Source organism: Falco rusticolus, chromosome 3, assembly GCF_015220075.1.
Source record: "Falco rusticolus isolate bFalRus1 chromosome 3, bFalRus1.pri, whole genome shotgun sequence".
NCBI lineage: Eukaryota > Metazoa > Chordata > Aves > Falconiformes > Falconidae > Falco > Falco rusticolus.
The window spans coordinates 18,879,970-18,903,360 of NC_051189.1; the positions used below are offsets into that span (position 1 = coordinate 18,879,970).

At 37.9% G+C, this 23,391-nt stretch overlaps 2 protein-coding genes across 3 annotated transcripts in view; one reads left to right on the plus strand and one right to left on the minus strand.

Annotated features, from left to right (window-relative positions):
- The window catches only part of LOC119145132 (MDM2 binding protein), a 29,737-nt gene extending 22,371 nt beyond the window's left edge, over positions 1 to 7,366 (minus strand). For both annotated transcript variants that reach the window (XM_037381274.1, XM_037381273.1), the window contains exons 1-9: positions 7,155 to 7,366; positions 6,423 to 6,503; positions 5,292 to 5,365; positions 5,013 to 5,158; positions 4,466 to 4,524; positions 3,423 to 3,567; positions 1,808 to 1,925; positions 1,118 to 1,252; positions 263 to 357 (exon numbers count right to left, since the gene is read on the minus strand). In XM_037381274.1, the coding sequence (XP_037237171.1) occupies positions 263 to 357; positions 1,118 to 1,252; positions 1,808 to 1,925; positions 3,423 to 3,567; positions 4,466 to 4,524; positions 5,013 to 5,158; positions 5,292 to 5,365; positions 6,423 to 6,503; positions 7,155 to 7,347 (1,046 nt within the window). In that variant the 5' untranslated portion in view covers positions 7,348 to 7,366. The remainder of the gene's footprint in view (positions 1 to 262; positions 358 to 1,117; positions 1,253 to 1,807; positions 1,926 to 3,422; positions 3,568 to 4,465; positions 4,525 to 5,012; positions 5,159 to 5,291; positions 5,366 to 6,422; positions 6,504 to 7,154) is intronic.
- Positions 7,264 to 23,391, plus strand: part of MRPL13 (mitochondrial ribosomal protein L13) — a 38,510-nt gene continuing 22,382 nt past the window's right edge. Inside the window, exons 1-4 of the mRNA XM_037381277.1 lie at positions 7,264 to 7,372; positions 8,027 to 8,150; positions 12,988 to 13,081; positions 14,741 to 14,801. Coding sequence (XP_037237174.1) covers positions 7,346 to 7,372; positions 8,027 to 8,150; positions 12,988 to 13,081; positions 14,741 to 14,801 — 306 coding nt within the window. The 5' untranslated portion in view covers positions 7,264 to 7,345. The remainder of the gene's footprint in view (positions 7,373 to 8,026; positions 8,151 to 12,987; positions 13,082 to 14,740; positions 14,802 to 23,391) is intronic.

The following is a 23,391-nucleotide window of genomic DNA, read 5'->3' on the forward strand; positions in this document are numbered from 1 at the left end:
TCTTTTCCCACAAATAGCATACAGATCATCAGACAAGGTATACGTGCAATAATACAAAAAATAGCTGGTTATTGTTGCTGTAATTTACATTTCAATATTAAAAAATTCCAGTTGTGAAGAATCACTATGTCTATTTTGGCACACTAGAGTGGAATGAGCCCTTGCCAATCCTCATGTATTGCCTGCATGGGTAGATCCCGATCGTTTTCTTTCTACTATAGACCATTAACAGCAGTAGTTTAGATCCTTAAAAAAAGGATACAGCTCAAACTCCAGATCCGATATAAAAAAGGAAGGTAGATCAGAGAGCACCACCATCTGTAAAAACTCTAGTGCAGGACCATAGTAATGAAAAACCTGAAAAGAGATCAAACAAAAAAATCTGTAACACTATATATGATGTTACCTCAGTAGAACTTCCTCAAGAGCTTTGCGGGAGGCGTTTGCTTTACAAGTACATCTGGAAGAGGTATAAAGGAATATAAAGAGAAAAACATTTCACAATACCATATTAAACATAATTATATAAAAAACAAGGAAGGTATTTAATTCCGTTTAATAAAGCTTACTTTGTAAGATGTCAACCGTATGCATCCAAAGGGTTGTAACTCTTATTCAAATTCAAAGAAAAATAAGATCTACCAGGAATAGACAAATACAGTCTAAAATGTACATACTTTAACAATGAAAATAAACACTCATTTTTGTTTTCATCAACAAACGTGATTCTGGAATTCCCATCAAATAATCTACTTCCAGTGGAAAACATAAAATAGCAACATTATTTAAAAACAAACAAACAACAGCCTTTTAAAATGAAGTAGACAAGGTTAGATAATTCATAAATAAATTATATATTTTGAGTGTTAATATTGAACAAAGTCTTAATTTCTACTTGGAAGTAATTTTGGCATCGCATTCCTAAGAGCAAACAGACGAAATTTTAAAGACCTGTTCTGAGAACACACACGAACAAAAGAAGTATTCCTCAATCTTATGCAATCATTGCTTTTACGTTTAATTTTCAGTTCTGACTAAGGTTCTCCCAATTACTCATTTTCTCAGGAAAGTAAAACATATAATTCTAGTGGCTCAAAGAAAGATCAAGAATACTTGCCTCTGGCAAAGCATCAGTATTCCTTGATTGTCGCTCTCTTTTAACAGCAAAGAAAGAACTTAAATGTGATGTGCTGAATGTCTTTGCTGAAGTGCTCTTCATACAAAATTCTGGAAACCTAACTTCTGATCCAAACTGGAGGAAGGGGAGAAAAAAAGACAACACATTTATTATGTGTCAAGAGAGAAAAATTGTTTCTCTTCAGTCACTTATGCGTATTACTATTTTAAACAATTAGGATCATATTTGTTTCCAGCAGATCTATAGAACTAGATAAAATTAGAATAGCAACTACTATAACTAAAACCTTAGTATTGAAAATGTGTATGTCTTTCAGAATCACAAATTAGATGTGCTTGCAAACAATGACTTAAAGAGTTACATGATAATGATTGTGACGGATGCAAAACAGTCTAATTTTGAACTAGAAGTTCTAAGGCAAATATTTCAGAGAAGAGTGTCTGGATTTCTGAAATTCAGATCTTGAGGCCTTGATCTCCTTTGTTCTTTCATTACACTAAAAAGCAGGCTGTTCCCCCACCCAACCAGATACATTGCACATTACCTCTCTGAATTAAATTGTCAAACCCAAGTTTGGCTTAAAGCATAAAATGACTGTACAATACATGCTTTAAATTATATACTCCGATGCTTTTAAAAAATAACCATAACTGAAAAAAGTTATTTTACCTTTCTTTCCCATATATGAATCTTTCCTCTCCAGAGTTCTTTTCTATCAATAATATTCATGACATTATCTGAGGATACAAAGTCTGCTGAGAGATAGTCTGCAATCTTTTGCCAGCTACTGTAAAAATAAGGAAGATTTAATCCTGCCGAATGCAGTATTACAAATTAACATAAGCAGTGCAATTTGACTGAATTTACCTATTACCTCTTAGCACTGAATAGTCTTGTGTGTGTTAAGACAGACATATATATAGCTTTATATTCCACAAAGTAAAAAATGTTACAGACTTGTTGCTTCAGGCTCTGTAAAAGACATTGTTCATATGCTCCATGAACGTGACATCAAAGAACTTTGAGAGACATCAAACAAGACCAGTAGTGGCAAGCTGCAGGCATACCACAGTAAAGTTGCTAGAAGCTGAAGCAAAGCCAGGTAGCCATCACCAGGGCTACCACTGGCCCATCAAGATGGTATGTAGTTAGCCTTGTAAGTAGAGATAGGACTACAGAACAAATATTACCAAAATTCAACAACAGAGAGAGAGAACAGTCACTATCTGTGGGTCCTGCTGGCAGTCTGTCTTCTAAGAGAGATCAGCACCATCAGCAGAACAGGAAGAATAAGTGAGAGAACTTTCATCGGAGAAACTATTTGCCCAAATGACCTCATTTTACATAAAAGGCAGCAGAAAAATTTATTCAATCAAAAGCTGGCTGCACAGGAAGGTAATCAATGAGCACTGAGACCAAACACTCATGGAAGTTACCGCTATAATTTTATCTTCCTCCATATACCTTCAGAAGTACTACATAGCAGGTATATTGCTTATTGTATCCAAGGACTGAGCACTGAACTTTTTAATTTTAATCAGTTTTATTAATTTAGGATTAAGCTTAACCACATATTCTATGAAGTAAACTTCAATCTTTTGGGTGTGGAGGGGAAATAGAGAAGACCTTGCAGTTAGTCAATATCCACACAATAATTTTCTGCACAGGGAAAAGAACAAAAACAAAACAGAAAAAGCACTGTGGTTTATACTGAGACATAGCATGGCCTAATTAGAGGAGGACAGTAAGGAAATTACTGGACTTAATTTCAAATTGAATTAATAGTTTCAGTGTTAAGACTCTTGAGAAACATAGAGGAAGTAATTGAGCATTTATACTCTTATTTTCAAAAGGGACAAACCAGACAATTATTTTTTTCTACCCAAAATGTAATACCAAAGGTAATATAAAGCCAGAGTTACACACAAAAACTGGAAAACGACAATCAACACAAGTCATTATGTAGCATTGTACAACAATAAAACCATCATATGGGCGCTGAAGCTACTAGCGATGGAAAGGAAAGAGAAAATATTTTACCTTCTGCTCTCGTAGAAACAGGAACTTCAGAAGACTTGCTTTTTTGCCTGCCCCTCTGGTCAGGGCATGCATTTACAATAAATCAGCATGAGTAATTCCTCCCCTCAAACAATAGGAGACAAATCTATGTATTTTCAAAGTATGCATGTAAAGTGCTCAAGACACTCGTTTTATTTTAACCACTGACATATACTAACACAAAACAAGAATGACCTTGTTGATAGACCTAAAATAAACGGCATACCCTTTAGAGTCATTTGCTGCAATAGTGATTTGTGCGGAGTGCCATTCTCTCAGGTGTTTCAGGGCACCAATAGCTGGTAAGCAGTCTTTTAGCTTGGGTCCATCTTGTTCAACTGCCTGCAGTATTACATCAACCATTGCTCTGCCTATAAAAGCAGGTATATATGACTTAAAGTACCATTATTCAGTAAATGATTCAGTCATTTAAAGACAGAAAAGTACTGATTATCACTGACTGCACTAAAATGGGCTTAAAGATCAACTTCAAGTACCTCCAGCAAGACTGAAAACACTTCTCGTGCATTCTAGCTCATCTCTTGCCACTCCTCTTAGATTAACACAAAATAAAGTATTTTCCTGTTTGCTCAGTTACAGCAGTTCCACACCTTTCCCCTCTCTCACTCAGCACTGTTTGGCAGACCAGAGTTGTCTCCAGTACAACTACGCTATGTCATTTTCCTCTTTTTAACACCTCTAGACTGCAATTTCTCATTCTTTCCGCATTCAGTTCCTTTGCTATCCCAGATCAACTGCTGCAACACCGTGTAACCCTAACACACAAGGTGATATCATCTCCGGTTTACAAAATCTGAATCCAATAGTTTCAATCTATGCTCCTTCACAGCTTCTTAACTCCCACCCACAAACAATCAGCTTCAGCTGGCAAAAAAAGCCTGAGGTCAACATCTTTCACTTTTTTTCATAAAGCTTTCTGCAGCTGCATGTTGACTTCCATATTACTTACTGCCTATGACTACTTCGGTGCCAATTCAGATGGAAAAATTAATTATATAAATAGATACCTTATTAACAGCTACCTCTATTGAAATACAGCCTTCCAAAGAAACAAGCAGCAAACTGCTCTGTAAGATGATTTGCAATGCAGGTCATGCTCAAGTTCCTTAAACTACTTGCAAGAGCTGCATGTAAGTCAATACAACTAATATCCTCTGAATTTTTCCATGCAACTATGATTTTACCAGCTGAGTTTTTAGAGTCATAACTAACAAGAAAAACAAAGACTCCTTTTTTAAGAGAGATTACCTGGGGCAGGCAGTTTATCAGCTAACTGATGCAAACTTTCTGCAGCTTCATCATAGATACTGAAGATGAGGAGCAACATGGTTGGAAACAAAATATAAACAAAGTCATTTAGAAACAAAAAGATACAACTAACAAATACTACCTGATGTAAGTCTTGTATCTTTACAATTCTGCACAAATATGCCTAGGCAATGAGATATACTAATCGCCCCTTTTACTGAGGCAGAAGTAGGCTAAATGACTTCAAAACAACCTGCAGTAAAACTGGGGGTAGGAGTCAAGATGGATTAGCAAGGAACTTCTTTTAGTATATACAACTATTAGCTGTTAGGAAACTGTTCAGTTATTCTATAAAATCATCTCTAGCTAAAAAAATTAAAGCTATGCCAAAATTAATAGAATTCTTTTCAGTAGTAGCAGGGGGTTGTTCACAGTTAACTGTTGCGTTGGTAATAACTTTTACTTGTTAAATTTTCCTGATTCCCTTGGGTTACTACTGTTAAACGTCAGATTACTATACTTCCAATAATACTAATAGCACGCATACTCAGTCATAGACAGTGACTCTCTGCTGTTACTGTCATCTTCCTCAAAATTTTGTATGGCTCCCAGGCACTCATCAATACTTGTTTGGAGAGAATCTTCGTTTTTCTGTGTGTCGACATTTATTTCCTCCCAGTCAGAACTGCAGAACTAATAAAGCAAAAAGAATGAATTAAGCGAAAAGAATGAATTAAGCAAAAAGAATTTTGAACATCAGTTTTAACTTGCACTACAGACAGGCAGACAGTTGAGGAACTTATATTCTGAAAAAAATATGTCTTACCTGATAATAACCGCATATAACATGACTTGCAAAATACCATTTCTTTGGCCCTGGAATACCAGCCACTGAACATGCTGCAAAGAGATAGACCAATTGTTTAAAATAATCAATCCACTACAATCTATACCTCCCATTATAACGAACACCTCTGTCAACAGACTCTACATTGAGTCATTTAATGTGCCACAAGGACTTGAGTTCAACTTTCCTTTGGCATCATACCTAAGTTCTGAACGTATTAAGGTATAGGTAGTGTCTTGGCAAGTGTCTTAACTCTTACTGATCCTTTCAATAAGTAAGAAAACCTTTAATCTCTTCTCCATTCTGGGCAATACTGCACTCCATGTGCAGAAGCTGTACCATACCTCAAGTAAATCACAACTTCCAAAAACATGGTTTACGCAGTTCACAAAATGAGATCTTTCCTCAACATGTCTATGCAATAAAAAGCACAGAAGTTCACAACACCTTAACATGCCCACCTTCATGAATTTTAACAGCTTACAGTGGTTTCCCCACATGAATCAGTTATATGAAAGCTGTGACGAGATGAGCCTAAATGGCTCCAACACTAGATATCCAAACCAAGTAAATAACCAAGATATCATTTTTAACAAACAAAATGCAAAACCACAACACTCAACCCCTAAAAGTACTAAAGCAGATCTTCAGAATCTTTTTCTACTTTAAGATTATAAAATGATGTAATAAAATATTCGTGGATTAGGGTTCTGAATTGATATCCAACAGACAAATATCGCTTCCACTGAAAAAGTTAGAAGACATCGTAAGAGTAATGAAAATATCAAGCTGTCCACTGACGAGAAATAAGCCCTCTCCTACTCTTCCTTGTTAAGCTGGGTTGAAACCCGTCAACCTTTCAGAACCCTTCTCTTTCATTTCTTGTGCCCGACCTATTTAATGGTCTTCCCACATTCCAGCTGCCAAACTGACATCGGTTCTCCGCAGAAGCAGCCGCAGCAGGCACACTCCCACCGCAGCTTCAGGCACACCACAGACACTGACTGGGCTTCCACACATTTCTGACTTGTTTCACCACAATCACAAAATGTACCTGGGCCAATTCCTCAACAATATTTGCCCTCCCTTATTGTAAATTACTGTATTTACCCGGGAACATGCTCAAATCTGCGTTTGCAGAGGAGTCACAGCTTGCCTTCAGAAGCTGATACATGTTTGCAGCAGTCCCGGCTGAAAGAAAAAAAGAAAGAAGGAATAAAAAAGTTGTTTTTTCTTAAAACTACTGAGCTACAGAAGTCTTCTTTTCCTGCAAATAAAGTTCAGTTTAATACTAAAGCTTTAGATTTTTAAGAAAACCTGTCAGCTGCAGATTTGCAGGAGTTTATAAAGGCAGATTTTGTGAAATTCTCATTAAGGTTGTGCTCAGGAAGGTGCTACCGAGTACACAGCAGTGTCGCAACAAAACACGAAACCCCCTAAATTTCTGAAGGGCCAAATCATTAAAAACATTTAGCCTGAAAGAAAAGGGGGGCAGGTTTAAGGAAATAGGGATGCAGAAAGCCTGCACGGCCGCAGAAACTAGACCAGAGGCCGTGAGGAAAAGCCCTCAGGCAGCGAGCGCGGGCGGATCCCGCGCCCCAGCCCCACGCACGGGCCGTACCACCGCACGGCCCGGCCCCGGCCCCCCGCGCCCCGGATCCCCGCACGGCCCGGCCCCCCAGCGTCCCCGATCCCCGCACGGCCCGGCCCCCCAGCGTCCCCGATCCCCGCACGGCCCGGCCCCCCAGCGCCCCGGATCCCCGCACGGCCCGGCCCCGGCCCCCCAGCGCCCCGGATCCCCGTATCCGGCCCCCCGCACAGCTCGCCCCCCTGCAGCCGCACCTGCCCCGGCGCCCTCGCCCCGGCGCTCCCCCCAGCGCAGCAGCAGGACGTAGCGGTCCATGGCCCCGGCTGCGAACGGCCCGCGCCGGCCGCCCTTGCGCCGCCCCTCGCAGGGCAGCGCTTCCGCTTCCCGCCGGTGCGGCGGCCCAGGGGCTGCGCTTCCGCTCCCCTCAGCGGCGGCGGGGGCGGCCATGGCCAGCTACACCAAGGCGGCCCAGGTGAGCGCGGCCGCCTGTCCCTCTGGCCGGGCTGTGCTGAGGGAGGCCGTGGCTCCGGGGGACCCGGGCGGCCGCCATGGCGCGGAGAGCGGCCTTGGGGGAGCGGGTGGCCGCTGGGGCAGCAGGCCCCCCGGGCAGGGCCGGGCCGGGGTGGCGGGGCCCCTGTGTCGCCGAGCGCCCTGTGGCGCGGCCCTGCGCCCCGGCGTTCGCCCTGAAGGGCCCGGTGTGGGCGTGTGGCCTGTCGGGGGGAGGACGAGGCGACCCGCTGAAGGCTGCTCGGGTTCATAAAAACGGTGGCTGGGCGAGTCGTGCCCTTGGCTGTGAGGGAAGGCGATGCGGGGCGCTAAGTAACCTACTGCGACTTCACGGCTCAGTTGGCAGCCAGAAGGCTTTTTGAAACGGAGCCACCAGCGCTGGTGACCTGGCAGCGTTGTTCATCCCCAGGTGCTTCAGAAGTACGTCCAGCACTGGGGGTATCGCAGTGTAGCGGCACCTCTCCGTCTGTTTAAAGGTTATTGGGAAGAGGTGTTGTTGGATGTTAGTATTTCTTCTAGTATTTTGGAGTGTAAAAAAAGGGTTGATCTACTTAGGCTAGATTTATGGGTGGTAGTGTGTTCTTTTACTATGTTAACTATGATATCTCTTTCTCTTTAGCAATGGGCTACTTTTGCCAGAGCCTGGTATCTCCTCGATGCAAAGATGCAGCCACCAGGAAAAATAGCAGCTGCAACTGTAATGAGACTTGAAGGCAGGCATAAACCTATTTATCATGCACTAAGTGAGTACTGTAGTGGATAAGAGTAAATTTGCTTTCCTTCACTTGTATTTTTCTGATTTCAGTTTTAAAATCAAGCCTGATACCTAAGGTTACGTTTTTCAATTAAATTGTAAACATCTTCACTTTCCTTCTCGTCTTTTTCCTTCATACCCCTCTACAACCTTATGTCATCTTTACCAATCCGTATAACGCTTATTATGAGTTAATAATTTTTTTAAAATAGCTGAATTGCAGTGGGTTGTGCTTTCTTTTAAAAAAAAAATAATCTTGAAACATGTTTCATTGCATTTATTTTAGATATAAAGGTTTAATTCACAGTGCGCATAGTGAAACACGGATGCAATTCTTTATTAGATTTTCTGAATGCTACCTTTCAGTAGCTGCACAACACAGCAGAGTCTTAGAGTGATTCTTCAGTCTGAATAATCTTGAGGCAGTGGGCACAAACTGGAACACAGGAGGTTCCCTCGGAACATCAGGAAACATTTTTTTTCCTGGGAGGGGGCTGGAAGTGGTTGCCCAAGAGATTGCGGAGTCTCCATCCTTGGAGATATTCAAAAGCTGGTACTGCTTGAGCAGGGAGGCTGGACAACGTGACCTCCAGAGGTTCCTTCCAACCTCAGCCATTCTGTGATAATGAGGCTGGAACCTGCCCTGATGCTTAAATGGGAGATGTAATCATTGTTGAAAGAGATCTTGTTGAAATGGAAAAAAGAAATAATTTTGCTTTTCTGCAAATTAAAAGATTTAGCAGTAAAGATGTATCTGTGATCTTCTTAATTACTTGTAATAACTGTAGTGCCTGTCTCATGGTGATGAGCATGTTATAGATAATAAAAAGGTGACCCCTCATTGATGGTACACTGTTGCGTATAATAATGCAGATTTTTCAAGAGACATTACTGAAACGTAAAGGAAGCATTAAACTTTGCAGTAATGTAGAGCATACATACTAAAACTATACTTGATCTATTTTTCATAATAGCAGGTAATATTTGTAGCGTTATAAAGACGTTTCTAATACCAGAGTTCTGCTGTTGCAAATTATGTCTTATCCACAAGATGTCACTGGAGACTTAAGGCTGTTTAAAAAATAAAGCAGACGCTGACAGGAAATGTTTTTGCTTGTCCTGTGGGAAAGATCTTTTGATACTTTTATGTCCACGAAGTTACAAAATCCTGGAAAGTCGTTTCAAGGATAACTTTATTTGGTCTAAAGTATTCTGTATATCAATACCAAATGCATTACATCAGAGATTGATGTAGATAGGTTACTACATTTGATACTCTCTAAAAGAGCAAGTTATGAATGAATTTGTGATTGATGTACTTAACGCTTTTTCTTTTTGAACTAGCAAGAAATATTTGAGTGTCTGTGAGATAGCAATTCCTCAGAAATAATAGCATTGTGGGGATTTTTTTGTTTTACTTTAATTTGGTATCCAGGTACACTTTCATAAAATCATTATTTATTTATTGTATTGAAAAGTATCTGGAGCTAAATTTAAGCCGTGGTTAGGGAAAGAGAGAAACTTGATTTCATGTATAATTATTTTTTGGTTTAGGTATAATCTTTCATTATTCTCCACAGTTTCATATTTTTATATGTTGTTGGATCATATGCCTTAAATAAGGGGATACAACCTTGTTCAGGCGGTTTGAATCTGATTTTTTAGGTTTCTTCTGCATCTTCCCTTCTCTCTACCCTTAACACCTTGCATCTTATCTTTGTGAGTACCTTCACAATACGGAACCAAAAATATTGGGCCAAAGTCTTAAAAAATTGGGTGATCTGGTTCTTTATGTTGGATTGTGAGCAGGTATAGGTGAGCCACGTTTGTTGCTCAGGTAGGATTTGCTGCTGTTCTCTGCATCCTCAAAGGAGATGACTAGACTCGATGGAAGTGTTCTGCAAACCTGTTCTGGCCCAGGTGTTAGTCTAGATTGCATTGTTAGTTTATAATAGCTAGAAGAAGCAGCAAAGACTTGTTTTCTAATGAAAAATTTGGCAATTAGTTTGTCAGTCTTGTGAGCTAACAGTTGGCAATATGTACCTTTAATTACTATTTACTCCTTAATTAAAATGAAGGAGGAAAAATACATGTACCTGAAGCATGATAGGAATTACTGAAGTTAGAAATGTACAGAGATGTAAAACAGATTTATGGTGGCAACTGTTTAATCTGAAGAGGTGCAGTGTATAAGCTGTATGTAACAAATTGCATATACCATAATGTAATAGAATATACTGGCCTTACTTTTGTGTATTTCTTGAGGAAAACATACATAATTCATAGAAGAATAATTCAATATTATAGCATGAAAATTGTTGACATGCTTGAGGAACCTGGCCAAGCTCAGGAAGTGGGCCCATGTGAACCTCTTGAGGTTCCACAAAGCCAAGTGCAAGGTCCTGCACCTGCGTTGGGGCAACCCCTAGTATCAGCACAGACTGGGGGATGAATGTACTGAGAGCAGCCCTGTGGAGAAGGACTTGGAGGTACTGGTGGATGAAAAGCTGGACGTGACCCAGCAATATGCACTTGCAACCTGGAATGCCAACTGTGTCCTGGGCTGCATCAAAAGAAGCATGGTCAGCAGGTCAAGGGAGGTGATTCTCCCCCTCTACTCCACTCTTGTGAGACCCCACCTGCAGTACTGCATCCGTCTCTAAGGTCCCCAACATAAGAAGGACATGGACTTGTTAGAGCCAGTCCAGAGGAGGGCCACAAAATTATTAGAGGGCTGGAGCACCTCTCCTGTGAAGACAGGCTGGGAGAGTTGGTGTTGTTCAGCCTGGAGAAGAGAAGGCTCTGGGGAGACCTTATAGCAGCATTCCAGTGCCTAAAGGGGGCCTACAACAAAGCTGGAGAGGGATTTTTTACAAGGGCCTGTAGTGACAGGACAAGGGGGAATGGCTTTAAGCTGTAAGAGGGTAGATTCAGATTGGACATAAGGAAGAAATTTTTTACTGTGAGGGTATTGAGGCAGTGGAACAGGTTGCCTGGAGAAGTTGTGGATGCCCCATCCCTGGCAGTGTTCAAAGCTAGGCTGGATGGGGCTTTGAGCAGCCTGGTTTAGTGGGAAGCATCCCTGCCCATTCCAAGAGGGGTGGAATTAGATGACCTGTGAAGGTCCCTTCCAACCCAAACCATTCTATGATTCTATGAACATAACCCAAAGGAAGAGTTTTCTTGTGTCATATTTTGTCATTATTTTTCAAAAGTAGGATGCAATTTGACTGTGTTCTTGAGATAGTAAATAGTTTTGCTTTCTTCCTATTAAGTGTAGCCATCCATGAGGTGGTGGGAACAATACTATTGAAAGACCAGAGGAAAATTATGTATTAATTTGAAGGAGACATTAGCTGTCCTTAAGTTCAATCTAATTTAAGAACAACAGATTGCAGTCATTGTTCAGGTAGTGTGTAAGTGTCCTGGTTAGTTTTTCTTCTGGCTTGTAATTGTTCATAACTGATCTATTGGTGTATGGAATTGTTAATTCAGTATTTATGCAAGTGGAGAACTATTGGCAAAAATTGCCTTAGATGAACTTATTCTGTCACCTTCTGAACAAATAACAAAAAAAAAAAGGCACAAGGTCAAGTGTCAGTTCTCTGACGTTTATTTGGACATACGGTGTTTTTAGAACTGGTCTGTCAGTAGTGAAAGGCTGCGGCAATGAAGATGTTTAAATTGTTTACATTTTAGCTGTAGTTGAAAGTAGAACTTTAAAAGAACACAAGATTAAGAAACAGTAGAAAACTTAATTAAGGTGTGAAATTTGCATTGATTAATTATATGGTCCTATAAAAAATGGATGCTCAGTTTAAGTCCTTCTTACTGTAGCTGCTTTGTGACCAACTCAAAAATGTTTAAATCAAATGAGCCTCTTCACATACTTTTCTGTTGTTCTAATATGGTAATGCATATGAGAATGAACTTTGGACAGGTAATTTTCCAATTGATTGAATGGGTGGTTATAGTTTATACAGCTAATCAAGATGATTACTTCTGAAATTAAAAACTACATCTTTTTTCATAGTTGTATCATATTTTTGAGATAGTATCAGTTTTACTGGCATTTTATTAGTAAAGATCTATTAAAGTTAGGGTTTCTGGCAAGGTATTGGTGATAGATATAGACTTAGCACTTTTAAAACTTTTGATGTGAAAGTTGCTGATGTAACACTAAGCAAATCTGTATGTGCTGTAACATTAATTTCTGCTTGATTGGTGAAAATGTGGGCTTTTTGCCTGAGAGCATTGTTTTATTTTTTGTGGGGCTTCCCCCTCCCCAGTCTTTTTGTTCCTTTTATATGTTTAGCCCTACACTGTAATTATTTAATGTAACTGTTTTACTTATCCAAAATATTCAGTCCTCCAGTAAGCCTTGGTACTGTTTTTATGAGAAAACTAAATTAAACAAATATTTAAGATTATTAAGTTGTTTAGAACTAACCCTTTTTTTATTCTGGGTGTGTTGAGATATAGGTGCATATGCTGCATAATGTCTTGAATAAAATAATACACTTGCCTGTAAGCCAGGTTTCCAGAACTTAGCTGAATAATTGCAACGCTTTAATTATCTGGTCTGATGGTATTTTACCTGCTCACTTGCCTTCTAACCTGACAGTACTAACAAAAATAGTAGTTAGGGTTGGGATTTAAGTGCAGATTTGGATGGTGTGACTCTAAAAGCTCAGATCTTTAAATCTGAGCTTTATGAAGTGCGTGCTTATGTGCTACTTTGTATGTATCGCACATTTTATAGTTGTTGGTTTGGTTGATTATCGGTATGGTTTTGTTAATACTTTCCCCCAATTTGTACCTTGTAGGTGACTGCGGAGATCATGTTGTCATAATAAATACAAGACATATTGCCTTCTCTGGTAACAAATGGGAACAGAAAGTATATTCTTCACATACTGGGTAAGCTTTATAATAAATATTCAAATGAGCTAGTGGTAAACAATGACATATTTTCTTAATAGTTAAAGTCTTTTTTTCGCATATTGGTTCAAAAGGGAATTCCTGCTTACATGTTTTGGGCTTTGTTTGCATGTGTTACAATGTTTAAATTTTTCTTTTTTCCTTTCTTTTCCTTTTTTTTCTACACACCCCACCACCCACCCCCACCCTCAGTGAATGTTGTTAGGGAAATAATCTAACTCAAAAGTTGTCAGAGCAATTAAATTAGCAGACTTGGTGAGGCAGGTTGTTTTGTATGAATCCATGAACCCAATGATCAGGACTGTTCTGTTTACTAAGCAGTAGAAGGCATTCCTGTTGGCGCTACACATCTAAGATATGTACAGTTACCAACTTCAATTACTTTATCCTACCTGTGCCTGTTTACCTAGAAGTAAATATCAAGATTGATATATTCTTGAAGCAGAGAATGGGGAGGGAAAAAAAAGGGAAATTGGAAAAACTAGTAAGAAATCAAATACACTCAAGATGTACTGATATTTACAATAGTGTTCTATGTATTATTCTGGCAGACGTAACTTGTTTACAGATGGAAGTGCAATGATCAGTTACAGAGGGTATGGCAATGATTGGTTTAGTACTTCTATTTTATACAATGACAACACTAGGTAATATCTTTTAAGTATCAAAATATATCCCGTTGGGAGATGAATAAATCACACTGAGAAAGCTAATGTTGCTAGTACTAATATTTCAGTCCTGAAATTCCTTTGCTGAATTGCTGAGAAGTTCTTATTTGTAGTTGATGGAAATTAATGCACTTCTTATCTCCCTCCCACCCCTATGACTTCTTAAAACTTTCCACTAAAAATTCTGTGTAAGTTAAAGCACTTGCTTGAGTACCTAAGTTGGTTTTGAGTGAATGGAATGAATTGTACAATTAAAGCAAATGCTTAAATCTGTGCAGCTCCCTAAGTGGAGCTGTTTTAATTATGTTGGGTTTATTTTCATTTCACTTAGGTTGATACCTAATAATGTAATTAAATTGAAACTAGACCCAAGTTTACCTGATGTCCAGGTAATTTCTTGTACCACTGTATCATTCATGTAAAGTATATGCATAAATGTGAATTAGTGCAAGTTACCATATCACATAGACTTAAAAAAGATGGACGCATTACAGCAGTAAAAGTCAAATTTTATTACTGTAGATATGCCAAATCATGCTAAGCTTTATTTAAAATAGTAAGAAAATAATAAATACTGTTCAAAATGGTTGTCTTGTATGTCAGCCACAGACTGGTTGTGAGTCTTGATCATCTTGAAATATTTCCAAGTTTTGCATACCTTACTCCCATTGTATTCTGTAGCTGTGGTGGTGTATTGAATAAGCAGTTCTGAAAACATACCCATCTGCTTATGAAGCATAAACTGTTTAATACTCAAGTGAATAAATAAGAAAGTACAAATGGCATTGAACTGAGATACTTAACAGGATAGAATCTTTCTAGTAAAATACAGTTGTTGGTCTCCTGACAAAAACTTGCTTTTTTGAAGGTTTATAATAGCGTTACAGTATGGTTCAGGATGTGGCGATGTTTGCGTTAACATCATGCGTGAGCACATAGCATTAAGCTTGTGTGTGTTCTGTTTTTCTAGCTATCCTGGTGGTTTCAAACAACTGACAGCAACTCAGCTGCACTTAAAGGATCCAACTGCTGTGAGTGTTTCCCCTTCCCTTTCATTTGTAAAGCTGATTTGTTTTCATTTAATTAGTTCTCCTAAACAAAGGGGATTAGTTACCTACATGTCTAAAGCTAAACTACAAACATTCTGCTAAGGGCTCTTGGATGCTTAGCTTGTGACAGTGTTTTTGTAAACAGCTGTGTTTTGAGGGTAGGATTCTGCATTTTTGTGATTCTTCCATGCTGCCCAAATGAGCAAATCAAGTTCATTTGCTTCACTCATTTTTGACGGATTCATTTGCTTTTAGTTTCAGGGGTCTGACCTTTCTCGTAAGCAAACTGCCTCAGGTTAAGCCTAACTAAGCTGTACTTCAGCTTAAGAACCCTACTATTTTTAAGAGCCAGCAAGAATAATGCTAATGTTAAAAATTGTTAGAACGTACACCTGCTTCTTTCTTCCAGTAAAATTCAACTGTAATTTCTGTAAAATGTTTAGCATTTTTTAAATCTTTTTGGCAATGCTGTGTGTTTATGTTCTGTTGGAAATGATGATTACGTTGAACTTAAGCTGTTTTACTAAACATCTGTACTAGACTGCTATAAATTTTGAACATCAGTGTTGATGTGTTCATTACTGATTAAAAAAATAGGATGCTAGATATGAACATTTTGGGATGTTTACTTACATACTATTCTGAATGGTCTGCCCTGGAGGACTGAATTTTCTAAGTACTAGTGTTTCAGAACATGGTACGAGGCCCACAAAGGCTGACAGATACCTGCATTTATTTTTGTCTTTGAAATGCTTTGGCTTGGTTTACCTTACATAGAAAATATAAAAATGCTTCTTCCTTTTCCTAGTGAAGTTTTATCTGCTGTAAATTCTGGGTTTTGTCAATTATTCATTTTTTTGTTTTTATCTATGACTTGGAACTCCTGGTTTGTCCCAAGACTCCCTTATACAAGGTGTTCTACAAGTACTCAATAAAAAAAGCAGTCCGCTGTATGAATATGCCTGGTTTTCAGTTTTACTTTTGCAGTTCCTTTCTTTATTTAAAGTCAAATGAAATCCCACAGTTCAGTATTATTTTCTGTCTAGAATTTTTCAAAACAAATGCTTTTGAGAACAGGCTCTTAAGATCATTGTAGTGCCTTAGGGAATTATTATTGGTAGTTCCACATCTAAAATGGGCTGTCCAACCTTTTCCATTTGAGCTTCAGGCAGGTGCTGTGCACGGGGAGGCAGTATCGCACAACTTGTTTGTCAGGGCCCGAGGACTGGATGTTCTATAAATTATCTTCTGGCAGTTATTCTGAAATACCTCTTTCCTTGCCAGACTCATAGATGAATTTCTGTGCAAACAGAGGAGGATTAAATGAATTTCCAATAACTAAAGCATGTTGGACAGAGGCTCAGCAAATGGTGATGTGGCTCAAGGGTTGGACTAATTTAGCAAGAGAAACTTTTTTATAAACAGAATTGTAGAGACCCCTCAGCGATTAACTCTTTCATTCTGTTGAAGATGAAGCATTTGGATATATACACACACACCCCCATAAAGATAACCTTATGTGTATTTTTGTCATAAATAATAGCAGTGTATGGTAATTTAACATGATATATTCTGTAGATGTACCTGTTACAGGTTTTGACTTGCATGTGATTTTATGGCTAGAAACATTTATTTACTAGTTGAATTGTATTGGTATGAAATAGATTGGGGTATGACAAAGATGGAAATTATGGTGTATTATTAACAAGTTTTATGTTTAGAACTAGCTATTAAAACCTGGAAAAGGATTACTTTTTCCTATGAATATGAAAAAGAAAACAATGCCTAGCCTAAGTAGCATTTGGATCTTAAAAATGTGATCTAAACGACACACAGGTATTGTGGAAACGTTTATAAATCACCTTATTTCACGTCTTTTGAATTAAAGAGAGACCTTTTCTCTTTTAAGCATGTTAAATGCAATTCCTGTGAAGCCAGTGGAATTAGGTAGGTTGTAGGAAGCAGACTGTGTCTTTCAGTGGAATCAGTCTTCGTTCTGTAAAACATTTTTGTCCTGGAGGCTGTTGCTTTTTCTCTGCCCTTGGTCCTGTTGTCTCCTGCTAGCTCATCCTGGTAGTGTTTCATTAGATGAGTCAACGTTATTTTGGGGAATAGTGCTGTTACAGAAATTAAGGCGTTATATTAATGGAAGAGACTACTTCCAAGGAAAAGGATGTTGATACAACACCTTGTAAACTTGTGTTACACAGAGATTTTGCAATGGGTATGACTATTTTCGGTTTATGTAAGGAATAGATTAAAGCTTCTAGGGTTCTGTGAGTGTTTGTATATAGTAGAACTGCAGTACTGCTTAGCACTGTCTTTACTTACATGTATCTAAATTCAAACATACCAAACCCCAAGATAAATATTTTTCTATTACAGTTTTGTTTAAATGTAGTTTCCAGTATACAGAGAGACTGGTTTTAGGAAAAAAAAAAAACCAACAACTTGTACGCAGGTAATAGCAAATTAAAAAAGTTATAATGAGTAATTTGATGTAAAATCGTATAGTTTATGCACACATGGGGGGCTGAAAGTCATAAGTTGTCAGAATTTAGACATGTTTACTGCAGTATCATCCCTGAACATTTCTGCTTCCTTCATAAGACACCAAGACAGGGATGGATGATGATCTGATATTTTTGCTTAATGGAAACTGATGTCATTGTATATATCTTACTAACTTTGGACCTTTATATTCCTTGCAGGTAGCAGTTAGTGCTTCGGAAGGATTTATGCTGAGTTTTGAATGTGCACGTGCATTTTTTCATAGGATCATAGGGTTTCAGGTTGGAGAGAACCTTGGGAGATCTCTAGTCCAGCCTTCTACTCAAAGCAGTGTCAGCTCTTAGGTCCAATAAGGCTTACCTAGACTGGTCTTGAAAGGCTCCTTCTTGCTTGAAAAGAATAAAAAAACCCTTGTGCCTATTTTAAGTGTTTAATCTCAGATGCATAATTTTGTGCTTGAGACTGACAAAATATTATGAGTTTTTTCCACTTCTAAGTACCTTTTATGTTAATATGGGGCAGCAAATACAAAAAGTCTGCATAGTTGATGTTTTGTATAGAACTTAAAAGTTCTGTGTTTATTGTGCCAAGTTTTTCAGTACTTTGGAAACATTTGTTTTTATGGAAGGGTAAAAATTATAATGTTTAGCCAAAAAGATATAAAAAGTAAATAGTCTAGTGCATTTTTACCTTTAGTATCTTTGAGTTCCTTTGGGAGGCATGGGGAGAGGAATGTCTGTGAATCTATTTAAAATTTCTAGTATTTTCAGTTGTCTGCTCTTCTGGAGAATAGCAGGGAATAGCTCTTGTCTATTGGACTTGGCCAGGCTGCTTTAGGAAGTGCTTATTGTAGAAAAAAATAGCTTCTTCACAGTTCAGCCTTTTCTTTATATGACTTGGATTTAGTGTAAATTCTTGGACCACCCATAGGCAAGAGTATTAAATATGTTCTTTAGGTGCAGCATAACAGCTTGTTGCTGTAGTTCAAAACAGCCTCTCCATTTTTCAGGTTAATATAGTACTAATATATTTGTACATATATATATTTCTGTCCCTTAGGATACATATTAGCAGACATGACATTCCACTGTAGGTTGCTAAAAACCAATACCTATTTTGAAAGGTTTGGTGTATTTTCTTTGCCAAGAGAGTCCTGAAAATAAAGGAAACTGGTAAACTTTTTTTTTACTTGAGATGCAGGTGTTTGGAATGCATAGAAGTTTGGGGGTTTCTGGTTTGTTTTCGATAAAGTTTGCAGAGGTTTTGTTTAGCTGGGAAAGTGCTGATAGGCATGAGACCAACAGTTTAAAAATTAGACTTCAAAGTACTTGATACAGGAAGGCTAAAAGATGTACTTCTAAATCTCACAGATTTGAGAAGCAAAGATTACTTGGAAAAAAACTTTCTGGAAAAATCTTACAGCTTTTAACTAAAATGCCTGCAGAATATGTTGACAGATCTAATCTGTAGAGCTAGGTGGTAATTGCTTTTTTTTCTTCTTTTTTTTTTTCTTTTTTTTTTCTCCTGCATCGGAAACTCCCCCCCAAAAGGAAAAGAAGAAATAATGTTTGGCTAGTACCAAATGCTCAGTGAGAGGATTGACCTTCGCAGTAGTCAGAAGCTGTATTGCCTCTGACAAAGAAATAATGGACAATAATTGTTCAAAGTGAATGTTACCTGCTAGGGAAGATTATTAAGGAAGGCAGGGTAGCTCTATGGAAATCTGCTGTGAGGAAGCCTCCGGGGGTGTCAGAGTTCTGGTTTGTTCAGCTGCTGGCACTGATATGAAGTGGCTTAAAATGTTTTAATTCTCCTTTTGAATGCTTTTTAGCAACTGCTTGCATGTATAGACTTGCCATTATATCTGCATAATAATGATCTTTTGAAGAAAAGCTCAGACAGAAAACATGGGTAAATCTTGCTGTTGGTATTTGAAAGCCTATTTTCTATTCACGAGTAAGGGATAGTTGCTATAATAGTATGTACATACTAAAAGTCAGTTACTGAAACACCAGATATAATAGTGTTTTCTTTTATTAGTATGGAGTAATGTTTTTTAATTAAGTAGAGCAAAACTTCAAAATCTCAACTAGTAGGCACACAGAAGTTGTATGGCTTGGGGAGGAGAATATTGTTATGGAACCTGTTATCGTAAAACCTTTAGGTGCTCTAAATAAGTCTTAGATCTGGCTTGGTCTTCTGCTTCGTGGTAGATAAAAATAAATATTTTTTCATTAAAAAATCTTAATATATTTCTTGAATTTGCAAGGCAAATGAATATATTAATTTTAAGAACACATTGAACCTCTAAGCTTTTAATTGCTGAACAGCAGTGGAAAGCAAAATGGCATGTGATACAAGTTTACTTTGTGACCAAATGATTCTGAACCGGCAGTATTAAGTACATTCATTGTTGCTGTATTACTCCAACACTTGTCAAAGGTTGAAAGGTGGAGTTCTTTGTATGCTTTTATAACAAGTGGCAAAAAGAACAGTATCATATATGGAACAGAAAACTAAGAACTAGTAGAAGGAAAACATAGTATCAAGCTGTACCTCCAAGTAACTGGTGTCTCTTTTGAAATTCTTTTGATGATTTTTTTTTTTTGGTTGTTTTTTTGGGGGTGGCTTTTTTTTTTGTTTTTTTGGCGGGTTGGTTTTGTTGTTTGGGTGTTTGGGGTTTTTTTTGTACGCCCTGTAATTAATCACTTTATTTTCTCTGGAGCGCTGTGTCCTTCCCATGTTCTAGCATTGCTTCCTGGTGATTATTGGACTTAATTCAGCTGTAAGGGTAGACTCTTTTCTGGAAATTCAGCCAATTATTTAGTGCTTCTCAGGACCAGGAGTGGTATTGCTTTGTTGATTTCCTTCTTCAAAGTATGTTATATCTGGCAAGGAATCTTTCTCAGAACTTACTTTCCATCAGGCATAGCCTGCAACTTGCATATGAGCCAAAGTATCACAAAAATTGCAATGTTCAAGCCTCACACAGTGTTTCAAATAGATATATTTTTAATTCATTTGTACTCAAAAAATGTTAGACCATGTAGTAAGGGACTGAAAGTGCAAGAGTTTTACTAGAGCTGCCTTCAGATTCCTTTTCTCCTAATTAGCCCTTTAAATTGGAAACTAAAAACATAATGTCATACAACTGTGTGATTAAGAGCATGTCTGTGCTGTGAGTATATAAATTAACCAACATGGAAAGAAGATATTGCGATATTCAAGATGACAGTTGCAACTACAGCCAATAGGAATTTTGTAATTCAAAAGAAATTGGAGCAAACAGCATGCCAGTACTTCAAAAATTCCCAAATAGTAACACTGGTGGCTGTATACATCTGATGGTGGATGACTTTACCTGCTGCAGAAAGTGTCATGGCTTTTAGGAGTGAGTATATATGAGGATATGGAATTTTACAGGTTGCTAGTACTAAAGATGAAGGACTGGGGAGAGGAGGCAGTAGGTATCTATAAATAACGGAATAAACTGTTAAACTGTGCTAACTAGTTTTAAACTAATAAAGCGGTTGCAGACACCTGTGGGTAGATAGACCTGTTTGCCAGTTTGAAATCTCAAAGAAATCAACAGGGTTTTATACTTTTCACTTAAAACTAAACTCTTATTTTAATAGTTTAAAATAAGCATAATCAAATAGAAAACAATAGGAATTGTCTTTTCTTAGAAGTGTATTGCAAACATACAGAAAAAAAATTTGTTGTTAATTCGTTAAAGAAACATCATGTTCTGATGTGTGTTTTCAGGGAGCATTGAATCTGGGTTTGGGTTTTGAATGAGCTCAGTAGCAGACTTTTTTCTTGCAATTCCTCACCTTCTTACTTAGTGTTAGTGTATTTTTACTAAAACTTAAGCATGTTCAGGTAACAGGAGAGCCCTTACTTAACAACCTATAAATATGGCTGGTTGGATCTGCCTTTTCTGTTACACAACCTTGCTCAAGTTGCAGAGGCAGTCTATACAACTTCAGTTAAGCCTGTACTTAACATCTTTGTAAGTAAGATGTACTTAACATCTTTGACTTGTCATCACACGGTTAGAGTGAGGTTCTGGCTGTAGGCAGAATTTTGGGCAAGGAGTTGGATGTAAACTTGGTCTTTCCAGGAGCTGGGTTTGGATTTGCTTTGGCTCATAGAAAAGTCTTTGAGGCAGAAGTTACGATGAAGGAAGCTAGAGGTTTTCCAGTACTACCTTCTCTGTCCTAGCTCCCTGTATGGCCTTGCAGTAAAGCAATAATAAAAGTACTGAATAGTAGGACCTTTAAAATTCACGCTCTGGCTTCCTTAGTAACACGTGTATTTGGCTTTTTACAAGTCCCAAAAAATAGTTTATCACCATCTTTACACTCCTTTTATTTTTTATTTTTTATTTTTTCTCTTTTTTTTTTTTTTTTTTTTTCCTTGACCAAGGTGAAAGCTTCAGGGGTAGGAGGTATAAATCTGCCTTTGACCTGTTCCAGCAAGGAAATTATGATCTGCTGCAGAAGCCAAGACTTTGTTCCCTCTTTGCCCCTACCGTGAGTTGCTGGGGCAGGGAACATGCATGCTCAAACCCAAGATTATTGTTCTCCACATGGGTGTAACATATAGTTGGCAATATTTTCAAGTGGCTTGGACATTAAAGGCCCTGTAATAACATGCAGATGTACCAAAGCATTATGCTTATTGCACTTAGCATACTTGTTTATAGAAACTGTTGTTGAATATATAATTATCCACGATCATTCTTTATTCATTATAATTCTCCAAGTCCTGCTTTTATGTTAGTCTGCTGTGACCTGAGGTTGTCAGTTCTGCAGTGACTGTACACAACGTTAAAAGTATTTCTTCATTGTTTAACTTAAGCATATAAATCATTCTTTTCCAGTGTGACTTTTAATAGGCACATTAGTACAACTGAACTGTTCTCTTTGTAATGTGGCTAAAAAATTCATCTCACATTCACCAGGCAGAAGTATCTACAACCAGAATAGACCAGCTGTTTGTCTAGGTCACTGGTTTGTTTCAACAGATGTCTACGCCACATGCTGTGCAGGAAGAAGAAAAATCAGACACAAACATTGATTAAAGAAGTGAAATATTTAACGATGTTCATTAAAATATATTAAAGTCTTTTTTTTTATTGGAGTGACATTAAATAACTAGCTCTGTGCATCTGTAGGTCATAGGTCATATGTTGGAACATGTGTATGTACAGTTTATTAATCTAAGGAATTAACACTGGTTCTATCACAGTCTGAAGCTACAAGTAATTTGTAGGTAAAGAAAAAAATGCACAGTTAGGCAATATGTTATGAAGAATCTGTTTTATGTTTCATCTATTTTGATCTTTCATTGGCTATAAGGAAGAATAGCAGGTAGAAGGAAAAATAAGCGTATGAGATGAAAATTGCTAATGATGAAAGGGCCGTTCACATGAGCCGCTGTTAATTTCTATGTATTTTCTTATGTTGGTATGGTGTCTCACCTGATTTTCAGTATTCAGTGAAGTAAATCAGTGAAGTTTCATTTTCTGTCTTCATCTTGCCTTTGTCTGAGGACATGGTAGAGTGACCTAAATAAACTGTAGTTTGCTGTACAGGCATGAAGAGTTTTTGTCCCTAAAAGCGTTGGTCTTCATTTTTGTTTTTTAATAGTTACCTTCTCTAATAAAAATAAATAAGTATCAGCACTATAGATTACTCTGACCTGATGTATTTCTTCTATCATCTTATTGTCCACAGATGTGTGGTACTGGCTGCATAGCATCTGAAAATCTTCATGTGTGGAGGCTTCTCTAAATGCCTTCAGAGTTTCTCAAGGCATATAGTATATGTATTTATGAGGATCCTAAGACAGTGTAACTGTCTGTTACATGGCAAAATGAAAATAATACTGGGGCCACTTGAGTGTTTACTGACTTCGGGATCCAAGTAGAAATGCCTGCAAGTTTAAGAACTTACACTTGTTATTAATTTCACTTGCAACAATTAATTATTCTATCTTAACTACATGGTTCTAGCTTGGAACTCAGCATTAGTGATTGTCTCTAAAATTTCAATTT